Raw genomic sequence first — 19,796 nt, forward strand, 5'->3', positions numbered from 1 at the left:
ATCTATCTTCAAGGTAATCTTTCTATTTTGGTAATAAAATATTACCTAAACCAAACGCCCCCTAAAGGTAGGAATGTTGTCTCATCAAAATGATAATCTATAAATCGAACAGTGAAGAGATCACCTGTTAATGGTTCAAGATATCTAATAATGGATAGTGAATTATAAATAATATAAATTCCCAAATGACATTGGGACCTCATTTTTGATGTAATAGGGATATATACAATACAATCAAATATCCTCAAATGAGATATATCAACTTGGTGAGCAAGAACCAATTATAGGAGATAATACTGATTATAAAAGGAAGGTCGCAAGTGAATTAACACTGTAACATGTAATAATGATATGTTCCCACATAGAAATTGATAATTGGTAAAAATTAAATAGAAGAAAAATAAAAATTAAAAAATAATTGGGACATCATAACTAGGATATCCATATTTATAATATAAAAATAAAATAATAATATAACTGAAAGATGACTAATACTAAAATATACCTAAACTGATTATATTAATAATGTGTTGTAAATATAATAAAATAAATATAAGTGGAAAAAGATTTGAGAAACAGATTTTAAATAGAAGAGAAATAAATAAAAGTGAATTGAGAGAAGAGCAAAGTGAATATATATTGCTTTTCCGCAGGATCCGCATTGAGGGAGAGGGGAGAAAAGCGGGGGGGGGGGGGGGGGGGGGGGGGGGGGGGGGGGGGGGTCGTGGTGTGGTGGCTTGGCGTGGCGGGGTTTACCAAATTTTTTGACTCTTCATTTTACATTAAATATATATTGCTTTTCCGGATGATCCGCATTAGGGGGGTTGGTGGTCGGGGTGGGTTTGGGTGTTGGGGTGCGAGGTGGGGTTTGGGTTGGGGGTTTGGCGGGGGTTATCTATGGAAGATGAGCCACTGCGTTGAGCCCAAATTTTTGACTCTTCATTTTACATTAAATGCTTTCAAACTCAAAGTCATACATGAGGTTTATCCATGTCAACTATTCTTATGGTGGGAAACTACCTAGTGTATAACAGTTAAGAGTAATTTCATGAAATTTTTTATTTATATGAAATCCACATTTACATAGATGCTTTAATGAAGTATTCAGTAGAACGAAAGGTGTAGTAGGCGTGCGGTATGGTTCAGTCCAACTATCTCTCAGGGCCAGCTTCCCAGGAGAAGGTAAGCATGCAGTGGTTGGTTCCATCGTACGAGGCTTATGATTGGTTGTTCAAAGTCAAATGCTTCATACGGCAAACTAAATATTTTTTATATACGGAGAACAGCTCCGCACCCGTTTGGTTGGGGCTAATTTATGATTACCTTTCACATATAATTTCATTTGATATCAAATAACAAAATATTTTGATAATATCTTATAATTAGGTCAACATGGCTAATAATATAAAGTAATTAATTTGATTTTCACATTAATGTTTGATATTTTATTTTTAATTTTATATTTACTTATTAATTTATATTTTATAAAAATACTCTCAATTTTAATTAAAATAATAATTAAACTTAAAAATCTATTGTGAGTATTTTACCTATGTTTATATAATTTTGAGAACAAGAATGCTCTTGCCACACCACCATCACCACTAATTATTCAATTGAAATAAATCACAAAGCATTAATAATATTTTTTTTAACTCAACAATAATTTTATTTAATTTATTGATAATAACACTATATACATAAATATTAATACTAATTTATATACTAATAATAGTATATCATTCTATGATTAGATAACTTTAAGTTATAGATAAAATAATATTTAATTATATTATAACATATGATTTTTAGTATATAAATTACTACTTTTTCTTAATAAATGTTATAAAAATAATACTTGTTTATTCTTAATACATTTTTAGTATATAAATAACCCATGTTCTGATCTTTTAACAGCTTGATTGAACACGAAATCTAATAATTTAAAACCTTTTCAATAACTACCTGTTCTGGAGTCAGTGATATTAACTTGAAAATTAAAATATTATGTAAAGGATTTGAATTAAACCCTTTATCAAATTTGAAAATAATATACAGTTAGGTAAGAATGTGTAACACTATAATTTGATTAGTTATATTATTTTTCTATCAAGTATATCATTCTCTTATTGAATGTATCAAACTTTTTATTTTAATAATTTTTCTAGCATGACAATTAAGACCAAAGTCCGGCATACCCTAATTTAAAAATACCATTGACAAAGTCTAAATCCCCACTCAATTCAATTCAATACTCTTTCACCATTTCCCTTCTTCATCTCCTACTTGTATATTAGCTCAACAATACCCAAACCAACCAGGGAAGCACAAACCAAACACTAACCTTCCCAAAACTCTCTTTCTCTCTCTGCAAAGATAATGGCGCCCAACCCACAACTCCAACAACAAGAAGAAAATTTCATTTTCAGATCAAAACTCCCCGACATTTACATTCCGAATCACCTCCCTTTACACTCTTACTGCTTCGAAAACATCTCCGAATTCCATGATCGTCCCTGCATCATCAATGGCTCTACTGGCGAATCCTTTTCATATGCTGACGTTGAACTCACCGCTCGCAAAGTCGGCGCCGGTCTCGCCAAATTCGGCATCAACCAAGGAGATGTTATAATGCTTTTACTTCAAAACTGTTCCGAATTTGTCTATGCTTTTCTTGGAGCCTCTTATATTGGCGCTATAAGTACCACGGCCAATCCTTTTTACACTCCGACTGAGATTGCCAAACAATCAAAGGCATCGAAGGCAAAACTCATCATAACTCAATCGATTTACGCCGCGAAAGTGAGAGATTTCGCCGAAGAAAATGGTGTCAAAATCATCACCATTGATTCGCCGCCGGACGAGAAATATTCGCACTTCATGGAGTTAACTCAGGCGGACGAGAACGAAATCCCCGCAGTCAAAATCAATCCGGATGATGTCGTGGCACTTCCTTATTCGTCAGGGACGACAGGGTTGCCTAAAGGAGTCATGTTGACACATAAAGGACTTGTTACTAGCGTTGCCCAACAAGTTGATGGAGAAAACCCCAATTTGTATTTCCACAAAGAGGATGTGGTTTTATGCGTATTGCCTTTGTTTCATATTTATTCACTGAACTCGGTGTTGCTTTGCGCGCTGAGAGTTGGGGCGGCAATATTGATTATGCAGAGGTTTGAGATCATTTCATTAGCGGAGTTGGTTCAAAAGTATAAAGTTACGATTGCGCCGTTCGTTCCACCCATCGTTTTGGCGATCGCAAAGAGTCCCGATGTCGATAAATATAATTTCTCGTCGATAAGAACTGTGTTGTCCGGTGCGGCTCCCATGGGAAAGGAGCTTGAAGATGCTGTTAGAGCTAAAATTCCAAACGCTAAACTTGGACAGGTATGGCCTTTATTTTTTATTTATTTATAGATAAATTTAGCATGAAAGTGCATGTTTTAGGCGGAATCACTTATGGAAAAACCCTTCAAATAAATCATTAATGTCATTTTCCATTTAAAAAAAATAATAAGTTAATTCAAAGATTGATTCGAACAAGGTTGAATCAGACAATTCTATGGAAGAATTTTCTATTGAGATTACCTTTTTTAATTAAGTGTGGGTTCTGAGGTTATGATGTGTAGCGATTTCGTAATTTTGGCGGGAGCATTAACGGTAAATTAAATGTTTAGTTAGATTGTATAAATCTTACCTAATTTAAGTCAAATTAATTAAGATTGTAATTTTGATTGAAGACATTGTAATATCTCAAAAAAAAGAAAAAAAAGGAAACTATTAGCAGAGAGGCCAAAATATATTAGTGTAAGTTTTCATATAAATAATTTTAAAATGAAATTCGAGATATATATGTATTTATATTTAAAATTAATAAAATTGATTTACTGTGTTATTTAAGAAAAATAATTTTGAGATATGAGTTGGTGGGTAGGTCGAAGGAGGACGTAGTCAACTCTACCCTTCGTTATTTTTTAAAAGTCTTCAATAAGATGTAATAATAAAATAAATAATAAAAAAATCACTAGACATTGGCATAAACAACTAAAGAAATTGACCAACATATTAAATTTACTGGATTTTGACCCTATCTACCACAAGCAATAGGTTCGTTCAATATTAAAGTTAAGAAGTAAATATTTAAATATTGTTTTAAAAAATAATATTTATTTAATTATTTAGCATTTTAACTATTATGATAAATTTAAAAAAAAAAAAAGAGTTCACCCGGAAATTGAAGAGGCTTTTCTAAATATAAGGAATTATCGTCTTAGTTGATTTTACAGAATTGTCCTTAACTAATAATTGGACACGTGTAGGGTTATGGAATGACAGAAGCAGGGCCAGTGTTGGCAATGTGCTTGGCATTCGCAAAAGAGCCTTTCGAGATAAAATCCGGGGCGTGTGGGACTGTAGTAAGAAATGCCGAGATGAAAATCGTTAATCCCGATACGGGAATTTCGCTTCCTAGAAATCAATCGGGCGAGATTTGCATTAGAGGTGCCCAGACAATGAAAGGTACACTGCATCTCCCATTTCACTTTTAATTTTAATATAAGATATAAATACACTACACTTCCATGAGAAAAACCAATTATTTATTTATTTCTGAATGGATGTGGGGATTTATTCCCCATTCTTTTTTTTTTTTCTCTTAAAATAAAATTAATTTATTTTTGGTTGAGTAATCAAAATAAAGTGATAAAAAATTCTAACTAATTTGAGTTGAATATTAATGATCACCTTGCTAATGATTTATAACTGCTTGAATTAATATTTGAGGATGCAGGTTATCTTAATGACCCAGAGGCCACAAAGAGAACCATAGACAAAGAAGGATGGCTGCATACATTGATGATGATGACGAGCTCTTTATTGTTGATCGATTAAAGGAACTGATCAAATACAAAGGCTTCCAAGTTGCCCCTGCTGAACTTGAAGCCATGTTGATTGCTCATCCAAACATTTCCGATGCTGCCGTTGTGCCGTAAGTCAACAAATTTCTTTGCAAAAATTCTTCAATAGAATATATTTTTATTCTAATTTAATGGGTTATTAAGCAAAATAACTACATTTTAATGGGTTGTAAAAAATAACAAATTCTTCAAGGAGTAAATTCTTAGTTAATAAATTGAAAACTCGAGAAAATCCCGCAATATTCTTGCTTATATATCCTATGATACAATAATCCATCAAATTAAAAAATAGTAATCTTCTTATATGAATTTAACAATATTCCTTATTTGAATTCTTGGCTGTTAGGTAAGATTTTGTATACCAGCTTGTTAGCTAGGAAAAAATAGCATTTACTGTTGAGGGATTATTTAAAAATTTTTGTTGAAAAGTTGGGTATGAAGAAATTTTAGGGTTTCCTGTTGAAAAGCTTGAAGGTAAAATTTCAGTTAACTTTACTGCTTGGCTGCAATGATTTAACAAAATATTTAGTTATTTTCTTGTATCCATGCAAAATATGACTATTTTTAATTACTCCGCTTCGATGATAATATATCATGTTAATGCATATAAATACTTTGTTCTATTGAAAAAATCCTTTTACATATATTTTCCTGATTTGGAAGCATTCAATGCAATTTCTCTCTTTCTTTATTTTTTTTAATGCTCAGAATGAAAGATGAGGCTGCAGGAGAAGTTCCCGTTGCATTTGTCGTCCGATCAAATGGTTCTAAGATCACAGAAGAGGAAATCAAACAGTTCATTTCCAAGCAGGTACATTCATTATAGAAATCACCAATTTTGTCCTTTAAAGGTTTAGATTAACCATCTTTAGTCATGCAACTTTTAATAAATCTGTATGTTGATCCCAATTTTATTAATTTATCAACATAAACCTTTGGTACCAAATTGTCACTAACATGACTAAAACGTTATTAGCTAAATTCAGGATGAGATTATCTCCGTTCATTACATACAAATGTTAAAATTATTTCATCTCAATTATTCATGAGACTTTTATAAACTTAAAATTTTGAGTTAAATAATTTTTAATATGCATATGTAGAGCAATAGCTTCAAAAATTAATTTATAATTGAAAATTTTTGCAGGTAATCTTCTACAAGAGAATCAGTAAGGTCTTTTTCACGGATTCGATTCCAAAAGCTCCATCGGGAAAAATATTGCGAAAAGACTTAAGAGCAAAGTTAGCAGCGGGAGTTCCCAACCAGTCTTCATGGAAATACAGGGAAAGCAAGTCATAATTTATAATTATTTTACAGTATTATTTTTCTTAATTTCCATGCCTTCAATTTAATTTGTTTGTTCTGGGAGGCAGCTGATGATCCAAGTGAGAGATCAGATATTAATGTATATTTCTTTGTTCATTGGTCATCAAGATTGCTTTGTAAGATCATGGTTAACAGAGTTTGACACATTTAAAGCTCAAAACATTTGTTATAGTTTAATTGTATTAATTATAATAATTTCATACAAAAATTTATATTTTCAAACTTCTGCAATGTTTCAAATTAATTAATTAATTTAATTAACTGATAAGATCTATTGTCATCTAAACAAACTTACTATGATATCAAAACTTATTAATAAGTTCAATTCACGATTATTGGACTTCATTTTCATATAATAAAAAGAAGAAAGCTTCATATGACATCAGTAATCAAAATTTAACCATGTAATTATTTTTTGAGTAATATTATTTATACAAATAAATTATATAAACTTATTTATATATATTGAGATGGTAACATTTTATTCATTAATTTGAAATAAATAAATAAATAATTATATCATTTAATTACAAATTGTTACTTCAGTTTATATAAATAAGTTTAGATTAGTTATTTATATATATGATTTTATTCTTGTTTCTTTTGCAATAATGTATAGCACCACAATCAATTAAAATGTAAATAGGAGTAGTAAGGAAAGAAATTTGACTGATGACTGCTACCAAGTTGGCCTCTGTTAGCCTCTAAGTGATAGTAAAGACTCTGGTAGTAGCTTCACCAGTTGACTACTTAATTCAGGCTAAGGCCACTAGACACGATTTGGCCATATGTCTTGGCTAATGGTAGTAGTAGTAGACTACTTGTCTTGTCAAGCATTCCCCCCAACGATGTCTATTGCACTTTTGACACTCTATGTTTCTTATTACTCCTTTAGTTTTTATTGTTTCCTTTAGTCTGAAAGGGTCTTTTCCCTTTTTTTCTCTTAGGAATGACTCATTTGGATAGGGGTGTTGTTACTGCTCACTTATTGTAATGGCACTAGTATTGAGATCAGGGATGATAAAGGCACTGTTGGGGTGGATCTCTGACCATACATCCTCTTGATGAAGACTTTTGCCTTTAATACTTTACTTAGAGCCTTACCATATGTCTAAGGTGGTTGTGATCTTGTCATAACATCTCGAGGTATAGTTGGATTAAGCCTACAGATGAATTTCTCTATTCATTCATTTTCAATGTTGGCTATCTCTAAGGTATTCCTTATCAAATGATTATATTTGGTCAAGTACTCTTTTACCATGTTTGTGCCTTGGGTCAATGTGAGGAACTCTTAAGATCTAATACAAGTCATATTTACTCTTTTTTACTTTGCCTCAAATCTCTTTTTGAACTCAGACTAGGACATCTCTGAGGTTGGTTATCTCTCTGACCAAGTTTCACCAAGCTTAGCACTGGACTTTAAGAAGTAGGTGGCATACCCTGATTTGCCATATCGAACAAGGCTATAACACTCTTTATTTATTCAAGCCACTGCTCAACTGTGATCAGATCCCTAACACCATCAAATTTCTAAGGCTAGTGCATGCTAGACAGGTTAACAATGGGATGTAATTGGGTCTTTGATGGAGGCATTGTGAGAGTATCAAGCTATTAGGGAGATCTACCACACATTCTGGTTAGGCCAATTACAAAGAGCTAAGCTAATAAGGTGTAACAAGCCTTGATAGGACTGGTGGAGGGCTTAGAGACTAAAACCAGCTCACTCACAGAGGGTTGGATGCTTGAAAGAGCCAAAAGAGAGGTCACCCTGATTTAGGCCCAAGCTTATGACGAAATCTAATATAAGCGCACAGACAAACATTGAATGGCCATAACTTTTGATCTGGAAGGAGTTATAAGGCTTGTAATATATCAACGCGAAGCTTGTTTCAAGCTCTATAACAACAACTAGCCTTGCTAGTTGCACCCGATTTGTAGGCCCAAATAAAGGTCGTTTCAGTATGTATTAGACAGGTTTTGTTTACCAAATTTAGGATTTTCGGGTTTTATAAATTTTGGTCTTGTTTGTGATCGGGCTAGACTTTATTGAGCCAATTGACATATTTCCTTTTAATTTAATTAGTGTTTTGGGTAGTTAATTAGGTAATGGGCTTAGGAAGTTTGAAAGTCCATTGGGTCATAGGTAGTTTTAGGATTAAGTTGGCATTGTACAATAAAAACTTATTTTTTTATCATGAAAGGATCTTTTGGCTGACTTTGCATACTATTACATTTCCAATCTTTGAACTTATCAAGATTTATCTTATGGCGTTCATCATTATGATATCGAGGTTCATTCGATTCTGTATCGATTTAGGTCAAGGTTCATTTCAGTGACGAAACTGATTCAATCCTAGGGAAAATATCTTTTTGAACATTGGGTCTTACGTCAAAACGTCAAGGTTCACGTTAGTCTTGGTTGATGTTACTATTGCTGGTAGTATAAGTGCTAAGGTCACATTCATTAATCCCTGTACTTGGACATCGAGGAAACTCAATTAGAAATATAGGACTTGCATACACAGGTATGTGTTCCATACCACACGATTATGCGACATACCTAGAAAACCAATCAAGAACTCTAATTTCGCTATTCTAAGCTTGTTTTCATGCATTCACATACCTGGTCTAACATGGTTCACCCCTTAAACAACAAAGATCGTATATATAATCACCTATTACATAACACAAATAAAGAAAACTAATTTTTCTAATGAACTTCATTGAGTTGAATGCACATTATCATGTAAACTACCTCTTAAGCACGTGATCATTATAACTAGACGAGCATAATAGGTTTAACTCGTATAAAATCAATTTAATCTTTTTTCCTTGGACCACAACAATCGATATAAAAATCATTGCATGTGAAATATCCTAACATTATCAAATTTAGGCATATACACATGCTTATATATATATATGATTGTATGTATGTATATGTAACGAATCATGTCACAAATGTGCTAAGAATCAACTATTAATTCAAAAAAGATGAAATCTTGAGTAAGGAATAAACCTTACCTTGTTTTAGCAAGACTGTCATGCACAACCATGCCTCATTCTCTTTAGTTTCCTTACCACCACATCACCAGAGCGAGTTCGATGGAGCAATTATTAATTTGAAGAAGATGAAATCTTAAGCAAGAAAGAAACCTTACTTACCTTGTTTAGCAAGACTGTCATGCATAACCATGCCTCATTCTCTTTAATTTCCTCGCCACCACGTTGTCAGAGCAAGTTCATTGGAGTAATTATTAATTCAAAGAAGATGAAATCTTGAGCAAGAAAGAAACCTTACTTACCTTGTTTTAGCAAGACTGTCATGCATAACCATGCCTTATTAACTCAAGTTTCCTTGCCACCATATCGCCAGAACGAGTTTGTTGGAGTAATTATTAATTCGAAGAAGATGAGATCTTGAGCAAGAAAGAAACCCTACTTACCTTGTTTTAGAAAGATTGTCGTGCATAACTAGACCTCTTTCTCTCTAGTTTCCTCATCACCACATCATCGGAGAGAGCTTATCAAAGATGCTACAAGATAACTAAGATATCAGACTTTCTTGCTTTCTCACTTTCTAGGGTTTCAGGTGATTTAAGGTTCTAAGTTATGTCCCCCAAATCACTATAATTCGCCAGTTTATAAACCAATTCTATACCCAAACACAAGGTCATGTATCACTTATAAATTAATATTATGTTGAATCAGCTTATCCAGTTGACATGACAGAGACACACGAGCATGGTCTTCCCCACTCATGGTCGTGTGTCACCTTAAAGTCAACTTTTGACTTTTGTCTCATGTTAAGTCATGCAAAAGACTAAATTTTCCTTGAGACATACTTGTGAGTGTTACATGCTCCCTCCCATAGCTTGGATGAATGCGCGACCACCATTCTCTAGCCATAAATTTAACAAATTACCTCACGTCATCTAGATCTGACACGTGATAAACACGTTTGTGGCCATGTCTTCATTGTATTTGTGGTTGGAGAATAGGTCTTTGTCAATAGTCGTATAGATTTGAAGCCAAATAGATAGAAAACATAACATATTCTCACCATCTATAATTGATTTGACAAAACCTTTTCATCGTTGTTGGAGCTTCATCACCATCAAGGCTTCATCGACCATTGTCTAACATTGTTAATGATAGCAGAGGGAGACAAACAAAATGCTAGTCGATGCCAAAATTGATTGGTTGCTACTATTGCCATCGCTAGTGTTAGAAGCAAACTCTAAGGATTTGAAGGGGTAAAAAGTTAGTTTTCAAAGTTGAGACTAGGAGGTGAAATGTGAGTTTCCAAAACCCGGGGGGAAAGCAAGATAAAATTATTATTTTTAATATTGTTGGTAAAATAATAATTTTACCCTTAGCTTTAACAGAAAATTTTAATTGTTGTTGGTCCATAAATGAGTGTTTGGGTTTTTGAAATCTTGTGGGTGTATATTTATCTTTGCATTAAAACTTTGGTAGGAAATATTCCTTTGACCTATATTTAATTGCTTAATTATAAGTTGGCTATGGCAATCCAAATTTACAGACACATCGTTGTGCATGTTAAAAGATAGAAGATGTAAAACAAGTCTTCTTTGATGTGTACTTACAAAACAAATGTTAACATATGCCCTTATTTAAATTAAAATAAGGCTAATATGCAATGTAAGATACCTGATTAAGGAGGTTCTTTTATTTATCAAGGAATTGAAATGAATTCATTCTCCAATTTTATGAAAGAAATTTCTGTTATTCTATATATAAATGTATTGAGTAATACTATGGGTACACACTTTGAATACACAGATAAGTACACACTTTATGTGTCTTCATATAATTGAGTGTTTATTTTTAATTCATAAATCATAAATATTGGTGATCAGATTTCTTAGGTTGTGTTTTCACAATATTTTGTACACATATGTGATCATATTCTAGAAGACGAATCCTATCCTTTGGGTAATTATCTTTTGATAAGACATTACATTGATCTTTAGTTTTTTATTTTTTGATATGATATTATTCTAACCATTATGTGATGATATTATCAAAATATTAGTTTCATTCTTCTTTATTGGATATTAATCATATTGATCATATCTCATATTTAACATTATTTGTGTCCTTATTTTTTAGATATTGTTTATACTTATTCCAATATGATTTAATTACAAAAAGGGATAGTTGCACTATTTCAAGATAATGCTAATATTTTGATAACTATAGAGTTGCTTATATATAACTGGTTTGCTCTTTTTTCATAAACAAGGATTTTCCTATATATTTTGTCAGGTTTTTCTTTGTTTTTGCACCTTGGTACCATGTCTAGCTATTTTGTTAATTTTCTTCTAGCAAGTTTTTGTCCATATTTACCAATCATGGGACACATTTTGAAAGAATTATGAATTAGATAGTAAACTGAATGAATATTATTGATGAACTAGTGTACAATTTATAGTATTATAGTATAATCTAGAAATAAAATCCGATCCTATGAAACAAGAAAATTAATATACACCAAATCAAAATTATATCAAATTAGAATCAGATTGAATCAAATCAGAATCGAATCCAATCAGAATCTGATCGAAATGGTAAGTGAATATTATTGAACACTCTCTCGCAACTGCAGGGGTAGCTTCATAGCTAGAATTAAAGACATAAGGAAAGAAAGTGCTCACGAGACAATCCCTTTGTAAAGATATCAATAAGTTGAGAAATGGTAGGAACATGTTAGAGTCAAATGGCTCTACGAGAAACTAACTCATAGATGAAGTAGCTTGTTTCTTAATAGTCCGATTCTTGGACTCTATACTAAATCGAGACATAGCAGTCTATTTCTTTGTAGTCCAATAAACATGATTATGGCTTACAAAAACACAACCACCAGTGATAAAACAATATGTTGAAACATTAGTAGCCCAGTTAGCATTGGAATAGGTAAGAAGATGAGGCCTAGAGTCACATTGAAATGTTAGACCATGAAATAAAATGCCTTTAATATAGCAAAAAATGCATTTGACTACATGCATATCCTTGTGAGTAAGAGCAAATAAGTGTTGAGCAATCTAGTTCACACTAAAAGCAATATCAATTCAAGTGAGTGTAAGATACTGAAAGACATTGACCAAGCTATGACAGAGAGTAGCAACTAGAAATAGGATATCATCATCCGATGGTAATGTCTTAGAACTAACAAAGAGGGTAGCAGAAAGAGCATATTAGTTAAGTTAGAAGCATCAAAGCAGATTGACCATGTAATGACGTTAAAATAGATGTAAAGTAGTAGGCTATCAAATAACTTTCATACTAAAGAAGAAACCGAGGGTACCTAAATCCCAATAAGTAAAGGTAAAACATAATGTCGAGACATAGTCTGTAACTGTTAGACTATCATAATCAGTAATAACCAAATCATCCAAATAAATGAGAAAAGTCAAAATTGAGGTAGACATACAATGAATGAATAATAAAGGATCAAACCAGCTATTGACAAACCCAAAATCAAGGAGAAATGAGTACAAGCAATGATACCATGCTTGAGGTGTCTCTTTAAGGCCATATATAGCCTTAATAAGGCGACAAACATGAGATGGATGATTAGGGTCTATAAAACCGAGAGTTACTCAATGAATACTTCTTCAGTGAGATATCGTTGAAGAAAAACATTCTTGACATTAAGTTGATATAGTGTCCAATCATACATGGTGGCAAGTACAAGAATTGTATGGATAATGGTTGGCTTGACAACAAGATTGAAGGTTTTTGCAAAAGCCACTCTAACTTACTGGTGAAAGTCTTTGGTATCGAAATGAGCCTTATACCACTCAACCAACCAATCAGCTTAATATCTGACCTTATAAACCCATCGATAACCAACCAAATTCTATTGAAGAAATGATGAGACAAGAAACCAAGTGTCGTTTCTCATAAGGGCATCATATTCTTCTCTCATAGCCTGATGCCAATATGGAAAAGACTGAGCTTGCTTGAATATGGTAGGCTTATGGAATGTAAGATTAAATGCTTCAATAATAGCCCAAGGAATTAGATGAAAATATGAAGCCATACATCATCGATACTTTGAAACTTAGGCCTGAGAGGTGGTGTCTCAAATCTATCAGATGTAAATATGTCCAAAGAGGTGGAAGCAATTAAGGATGAATTAAGAGGACCAATAGTCTTAAAAACTAGTTGAAAGTTATTGCCAGACTATAGAGGCTCAGATGACATAAGAAACTGATAAAAGAGATGTAGGCCCCTTACATTAGACATCTAAATGGTAGTAAAAGGAACCAATAACGAGTGAAACCTTAAAAAAAAATATGAAGAGAGAGGATCAACAACATACCTAAGAAATATAATCTTATGAAACAACATTTGATGATAGATATAGACACGACTAGTGGGCACATTGAGACACCAATACCTATGATACGAAACATCATACCCCAAGAATAAGCAATGAATAGACCAAAGAGCCAGTTTATATGAAGTAGTCGGAGTGAGCAAGGGATAACAAACATAACCAAAAGTTTGTAAAATATTATAGTTTGATGAGCACTAAAGAAGAACTTTAAAGGGAATCTTATTTTGGAGCAATGGTATAGGCAACTTATTAATAAAAAACACATCAATAGAAAAGGCCTCTACCCAAAAGGTAAAGGTAGGTTAGCTTGTAATAAAAGACAACAACTATTTTCCACTATATCACAGTGTTTCCTCTCAACAACACCATTTTGGTAGGGGTGTAGGGACAAGACAATTGATGTGTAATACTGTAAGACTCAAGAAAGGAACGAAACAAGTTATTATCAAATTCACAACCACCATCAGAATGGATAATTTGAATAAAACAAGAAAAAAGGTTTTCTATCATTAACTTAAATTTAACAAAGACAACAGTAACATCAGACTTTTTAAACATAGAGTATAACTATATATACCAATTTAAGTCATCAATAGTAGACAAATAATATTTAATAGACGATAGTGATGAAACAAAAGCAAGATCCCAAACATTAAGGTAAAAAAGCTCAAAAGGTCTGTGAGTTGTGTAAGTCTGTTTGGTAAAAGGAAGGGGATGACTTTCACCAAGAGGATAGATAAAACAGATTGAGGAAGGATCATGCGAATAAAGAACTAAACTAGACAAGGAGACAAGTACAGTCTTGAGCATTATAGATAGATGAGTAAGACGATGATGCTAGACAATATATAATACATGAACAGACGAATAAGTTATAATGATTGAATGAGTCAATTGATAGAGACTTTATAACTAAAGGGAAGGATTTGTCCTATCTGTTTTTCCTTAATCACAAAACCAAATGAGTCAAGGAAACAAACAAAATTAGTATCAAAGGTGAATTTATGAATAGACAACAATTTTTTACGTAATGATGGGACACATAAGACATTTGATAAAATAATTGAAAAATGAGTTAATTTAGGTAGACATATAGTCATTTGAAGTGAAATTGAACGATGAATGATTGTTCCCAACAATTACAAAAGACATACTAGTGTGAGGTTAAAGAAAGGGCAAGACAGAAACATTAGGTGTCATGTAATATGTAGCTCTATAATCTAGAACCCAACTAGAGTCAAATGGATCATACAACAAAAGGAGTGGTCACTAAATCTAATGTATAGGAAAAATTTCCTTGTTGTGGACAAATACGAGCAAAATGCCCTTACTTATCACAAATTTGGCAAATACCTTGAGGAAGAACACTAGTAAGAGTAGGGAGCAGAAGAGTTTGATATGTGGGTTGTCAACGAGGAGTAGATGGACCACTTTTACCACGAAAGTTATGCTTGCCAAAAGATTTGGATAAGCCTAAAGATTGTTAAAAGGATCGAGCAACAACCATATCAATAACCAAAATAGACAAACCATAGTGTTTATTTTGAAAGTGTTCTTTATGAAGGAGAGAATTATGTAGTTCATCAAATATGGTGGTTAGTCGAAAATGCAGTGAAGTGATGAAAGATTGGTACTCGGGACCTAAGCCATCAATAACATACTCTATAAAATTAGCATCTAAAATAGAAAACCCAATTGTAACAAGTGAGTCAAATATGAACTTGGCATCAATGAGATAATCAACTATAATCTGATCAAAAGTTTTTTAGAGAGTGCATAACTTTTCATAGATAGATCAAAGATGAATCCCAAAAAGCATATTCAAATGTCGATCAAGCAAAAACCAAACATCGTAACAGTGACATAGGGTAATAACAAAGAATGAACAATCGAGGGTGAGACCATAGATTTAACCCAAGTTAGAACTAATCTATTAGCATATAACCAATGAAATTAAGCTAGATTAAGAGAACCATCGAGAAAAAAAGATGGCAGAGGTCACACATCATTGACAATAAAGGTCTATATATTGTGAATGGTAAACACATCAAGAAATTGAGACTTTCAAGCGTAGTAAATGTCTCGCACCATGAGAGATGAGAAATAATTGCCAATGTTGATCATTGTAAGCAATGAGGGCAGCAAAGAAGATGAATCCAGAGTGAAAGAATGAGCCATCATGGTGGGAATATATGATGCCATCAAAGAAGTGACCACCATTAGAGAGTTATGAGTGGTGACCTTCGATAATTGAAATCTAGGAGGTGGACTACTAAGAGTTACTATCAAGGAAAAAGTCTTGAAATCAACCATAAAAGCACCAGGAACAACGGTTGGAGAAAAGGTTACACCAATGAAGAAATCATAAGATGAGAACACACATAAGCAACCATTAGATGTGTGCGACACTGCCACTAAAAAAGAGAAGCACTAGACTAGAGAGGAGAAAAGTCAATGAAGAGAACAAAGGGAGAAAGGCTTGGTATCAGTATGATATTCATTAGAGATGAAAAAGTGTGTACATGACAGAGAGTGGAAGGTCGCTGCAATTGCGTTGAGGGAAAGAATATCTACTATAGAGAGAAGTTAGGTTGATGTCAAAGGGGAAGCGAAGCTCAATCTTGGGTGGAGGAATGGACAGAGGAGGAGAAAGTCATCGGAACTAGAAGATGTTGAACTCGAAAAGTGGATTGAAACAGGAAATTTCAAAAATTTGGGAGGCAGTTGTAAGAATGAAAAATATTGGAAAAAACTAAGTACCCTAAACCTAGGGGGTAAACTATAATTTGCCAAAAAAAATTATCATTTTAACTTAACTCTAATAGATATCATCTATATTAATGACTCATAGGTGAGATTATGAGTTTTTAAATAGTCACAGTGAAATTTTGAGAAAGCATAAAAACTTGGGTGGGAAATTGTCCTTTGGCCTACCGAAATACATATGGTTCAATATACAATATTTAATTAAGCAACCATTTGTCAATAAAAATCTATAATATAAACCACATATTACTGTAATACAAGAATATTCGTTCTTTTATACTTGAATCATTAGTCAACTTTCAGTACTTCAAACGACCTTCTGATTATCATATAAATAATCTATTGGAGACATTTACCTTTCATCTTAAGGGTTAGGTTTTTTTTTTCTTTTTTCATTTTACTTAAATACTATTAGATTGGCATTAGTGTTTAACTTTCCGTCAAGATATTAGACTTTTATTTTTGAATAATATTATGTATATCCATTTGAGTACATAAATAAATATATAATTATATGTGTCATAATATAATTGAATGTTATTTTATCTTTAATTCAAAATTATCAATTTATATCATAACACATATAAAATATATACTAATTTATATACTCAAAATAGATACATATAATTTTACTGTATATTTTTATACTAGTTATTAGGAAAGCAGGCTAACAATACAAATACCCATCCGTGATAAGATTAAAGTGTGTCTATTGTACCTAGACATGGTGTAACATGTAAATCTCAAGCCACTTATTTATTTATTTAATCTATATTAACAATGAACATAATTAATATAGTATGGTACATAAAACAACAAACCGCGCTCAATCGGCCAACTTTACTATCCTTCAATGCCTAAAGTTTCTGATAAAATAAATACATTATAATTAATAGAAATATAAAGTTATATCGAACTTATTGCATATAATATTATATGTATTCAGTTATGAGTATCTAATTATATACTCAGATGATTGAGTGTTATTTTATATTTAATTCTAAATCTCTCATCACATAATGACACATCATCTAAGTAATTAATTAGATACTCAAGACTGGATGTGTATAATTTTATTGTATATAAAAAGACTTCAAGTGTTTTTTAAGCGTAGGAACTTCTTGGGCGAATAGAGCCTAAACAAATTGAAGCCCGAGACGAAGGTTGTAAAAGCCATAAGACAACAAGCTAAAAAGCAGCAGCAAATTGCTCCACCTGTTTGGAAGCAGAATCTTGTGTATTTGTTGCACCATTTTGCCCACTGAAATTCCTTCATGCCTGTAACTACTAGCATTGATTGCTCAACTGCTGCCGAGTTAGTCGCAAATGTAAGGTAGAGTACTACCTGTTTAATTAATTAAGAACATTAAACATCACATTCTTGAACACATTTTGCCAATAAAATTACTTTTAGAAAAAAAAGTTTCTACTTATTGAATAATCAAAGGTTCATAATCTGTACTTAACATGATAACTAGCTGTGCAAAAGCGTCTAACATTTTATAAATTATTGTAGAGACTAATTTCAAGGGGGGTTGAGATGAGTCTAAAATGAGGAAACTCAGAAATATGGCAGGTTTATTTGAATAACTTTAACAATAATGAGGAAACTTCAGTGATTAGTTTGTTTCAAAATGAATGCTTCAAGAATGCCACCATAATACCAACATCACCTACCTTACGGTACAATAATAAATATGTAATCGGTGGAGACTCTTCATTCTCCACCAATTATTACGTCCTATTGATTTTCACTGTATTTAAGCCATTGTTTTTTGTTATACATATTTACTTAAATTACGGAGAATGCAAGAGTAAAATTAGTGATAGAGAAAACCTAGCTAAAGGTTGACCTAATCATTTACTACTTAGCTAGTTATTTATTTTACTCAACTCCTCAATTTTTGTACTTGTTCACAGATTAACAGTGTCTTCTTGCCAAAGTTTGAGGAAGAAAATATATTAGAAAGAAAGTACATCTAATAAATCTATATATAAAACCCACTAAATAACTATCATCTATGCATCAACATCTTAAAACACAACCCTGTTAACTGAAGCATGTTAAGTATTTATTCTTGTCAACAAATTTTTTTTTTTTTTTAAATCTTCTAGTATGAAATATTATAAAGTTGTCTCTTAATGTTAACCAGAACTTGTTGAACGAGATTTTAAAGGTTTGAACAAAATATGGATATCTAAACCTAAGAATTTTTGTTTTTTGCATGTTTTATCATTATTGTGAGAGAAAAAAATCGACCCAAATCGTTCTTTTGTGCATAATAACACAAAGAAAAGTAGAAATTGAACAGAATAGTACAAAATGCAAATCAGATGAAATTCTTGATTGTATAATTTTGTAAATTTAAAAGAAATTAAAAACAGAAGAAACATAGAATTATATGTAAAAGGAATTACCTGGTCCAACAAGTAACCAACCCAAGCAAGATATCTGTAAGACCTCTTTGATAAATTTCCATGAAAGCAACTTACAAAGAAAATGCATCTACTCAGTTGAAGAACATTATACCCCGCAGCCACAAAAGCAGCATAAACCAAAGCTCTATCACATAATTTCAATGAAACAAACAATTATACAATAATTAAGAAAAAAATTCACACAATTAATAAAGAGGTGGAGAAATCTTACTGTAGACCATTCAAATCCTTGAACGTAATTTTTCTCTCAGTGAAGAAGATAAACTTGGTTTGAGTATCGAGTCGAACTAAACATGCTGCCAAGACAAAGACTAAAGCTGCAGAAAGCCTCAGAAAAGCCTCAGTTTTCAGTATATCCATATATGAACGACTGAAACCCCAACGATGAATTTATTAATGCTCTCAAAACTTGTATAATTGCAAGTTCTAAAGAAATAAACTGTTTTTAAAAATGCACACGAGAGTGGAAACATTTATTGTAAGGCATCATCAATCTGGAAAAACGACAGCCATATTTTCTATTGAATTTTAAGTAGCTTTCAAGTTGTTTAATTTACACGTTATATCTCATTTTGTTTTCCCATAACTCAATTAGTGACCTACTTTAGTTCCCTAGATTATTAAGCCCTACATAATGAAATCAACTTTTTCATGCATATATAACGTTTCCAAACATATATTAAAATGTTAACCGTGGCATTACTTCTTCATTAAATATTACATTCTGTATCATGGATACCCCTTTGTCCTAATTTCGTTCTGTTGTCTTTTGCAGTAAATGAGTGACATGACAACTTTTATCTTTTATGAAAGGGTTGAGGTAAAATGATAACCTTAATCTTATAAGAAAGTGTTTTATAAACCTATTCCCCTGAAGATCCACTTAATAATATAAAAAGGTATTAGTTTGTATATTTCAAAATTGAAGGGTTCATTTAATTTATAAAATAAAATTTTATTTGAATGATAAATTCGGAAA

The 19,796-nt window shown here is 32.2% G+C and overlaps 1 protein-coding gene and 1 pseudogene across 1 annotated transcript; one reads left to right on the plus strand and one right to left on the minus strand.

Moving 5' to 3' along the window:
• The first annotated feature begins 2,269 nt into the window (after nt 1–2,269).
• LOC123200382 lies at nt 2,270–6,398 on the plus strand (annotated as a pseudogene).
• Nucleotides 6,399–17,108: 10,710 nt separating this feature from the next.
• On the minus strand, nt 17,109–19,230 carry LOC123201136 (CASP-like protein 2C1). The gene is made up of 3 exons (XM_044616598.1): nt 19,029–19,230; nt 18,797–18,941; nt 17,109–17,723 (listed from the first exon to the last, which is right to left on the minus strand). Exons 1-3 carry the CDS (start codon nt 19,175–19,177, stop codon nt 17,472–17,474), a joined length of 546 nt encoding a protein of 181 aa, XP_044472533.1. The 5' UTR covers nt 19,178–19,230; the 3' UTR covers nt 17,109–17,471.
• Between the last annotated feature and the right edge of the window lie 566 nt (nt 19,231–19,796).

This window comes from Mangifera indica, chromosome 17 (genome assembly GCF_011075055.1).
Source record: "Mangifera indica cultivar Alphonso chromosome 17, CATAS_Mindica_2.1, whole genome shotgun sequence".
Lineage (NCBI taxonomy): Eukaryota > Viridiplantae > Streptophyta > Magnoliopsida > Sapindales > Anacardiaceae > Mangifera > Mangifera indica.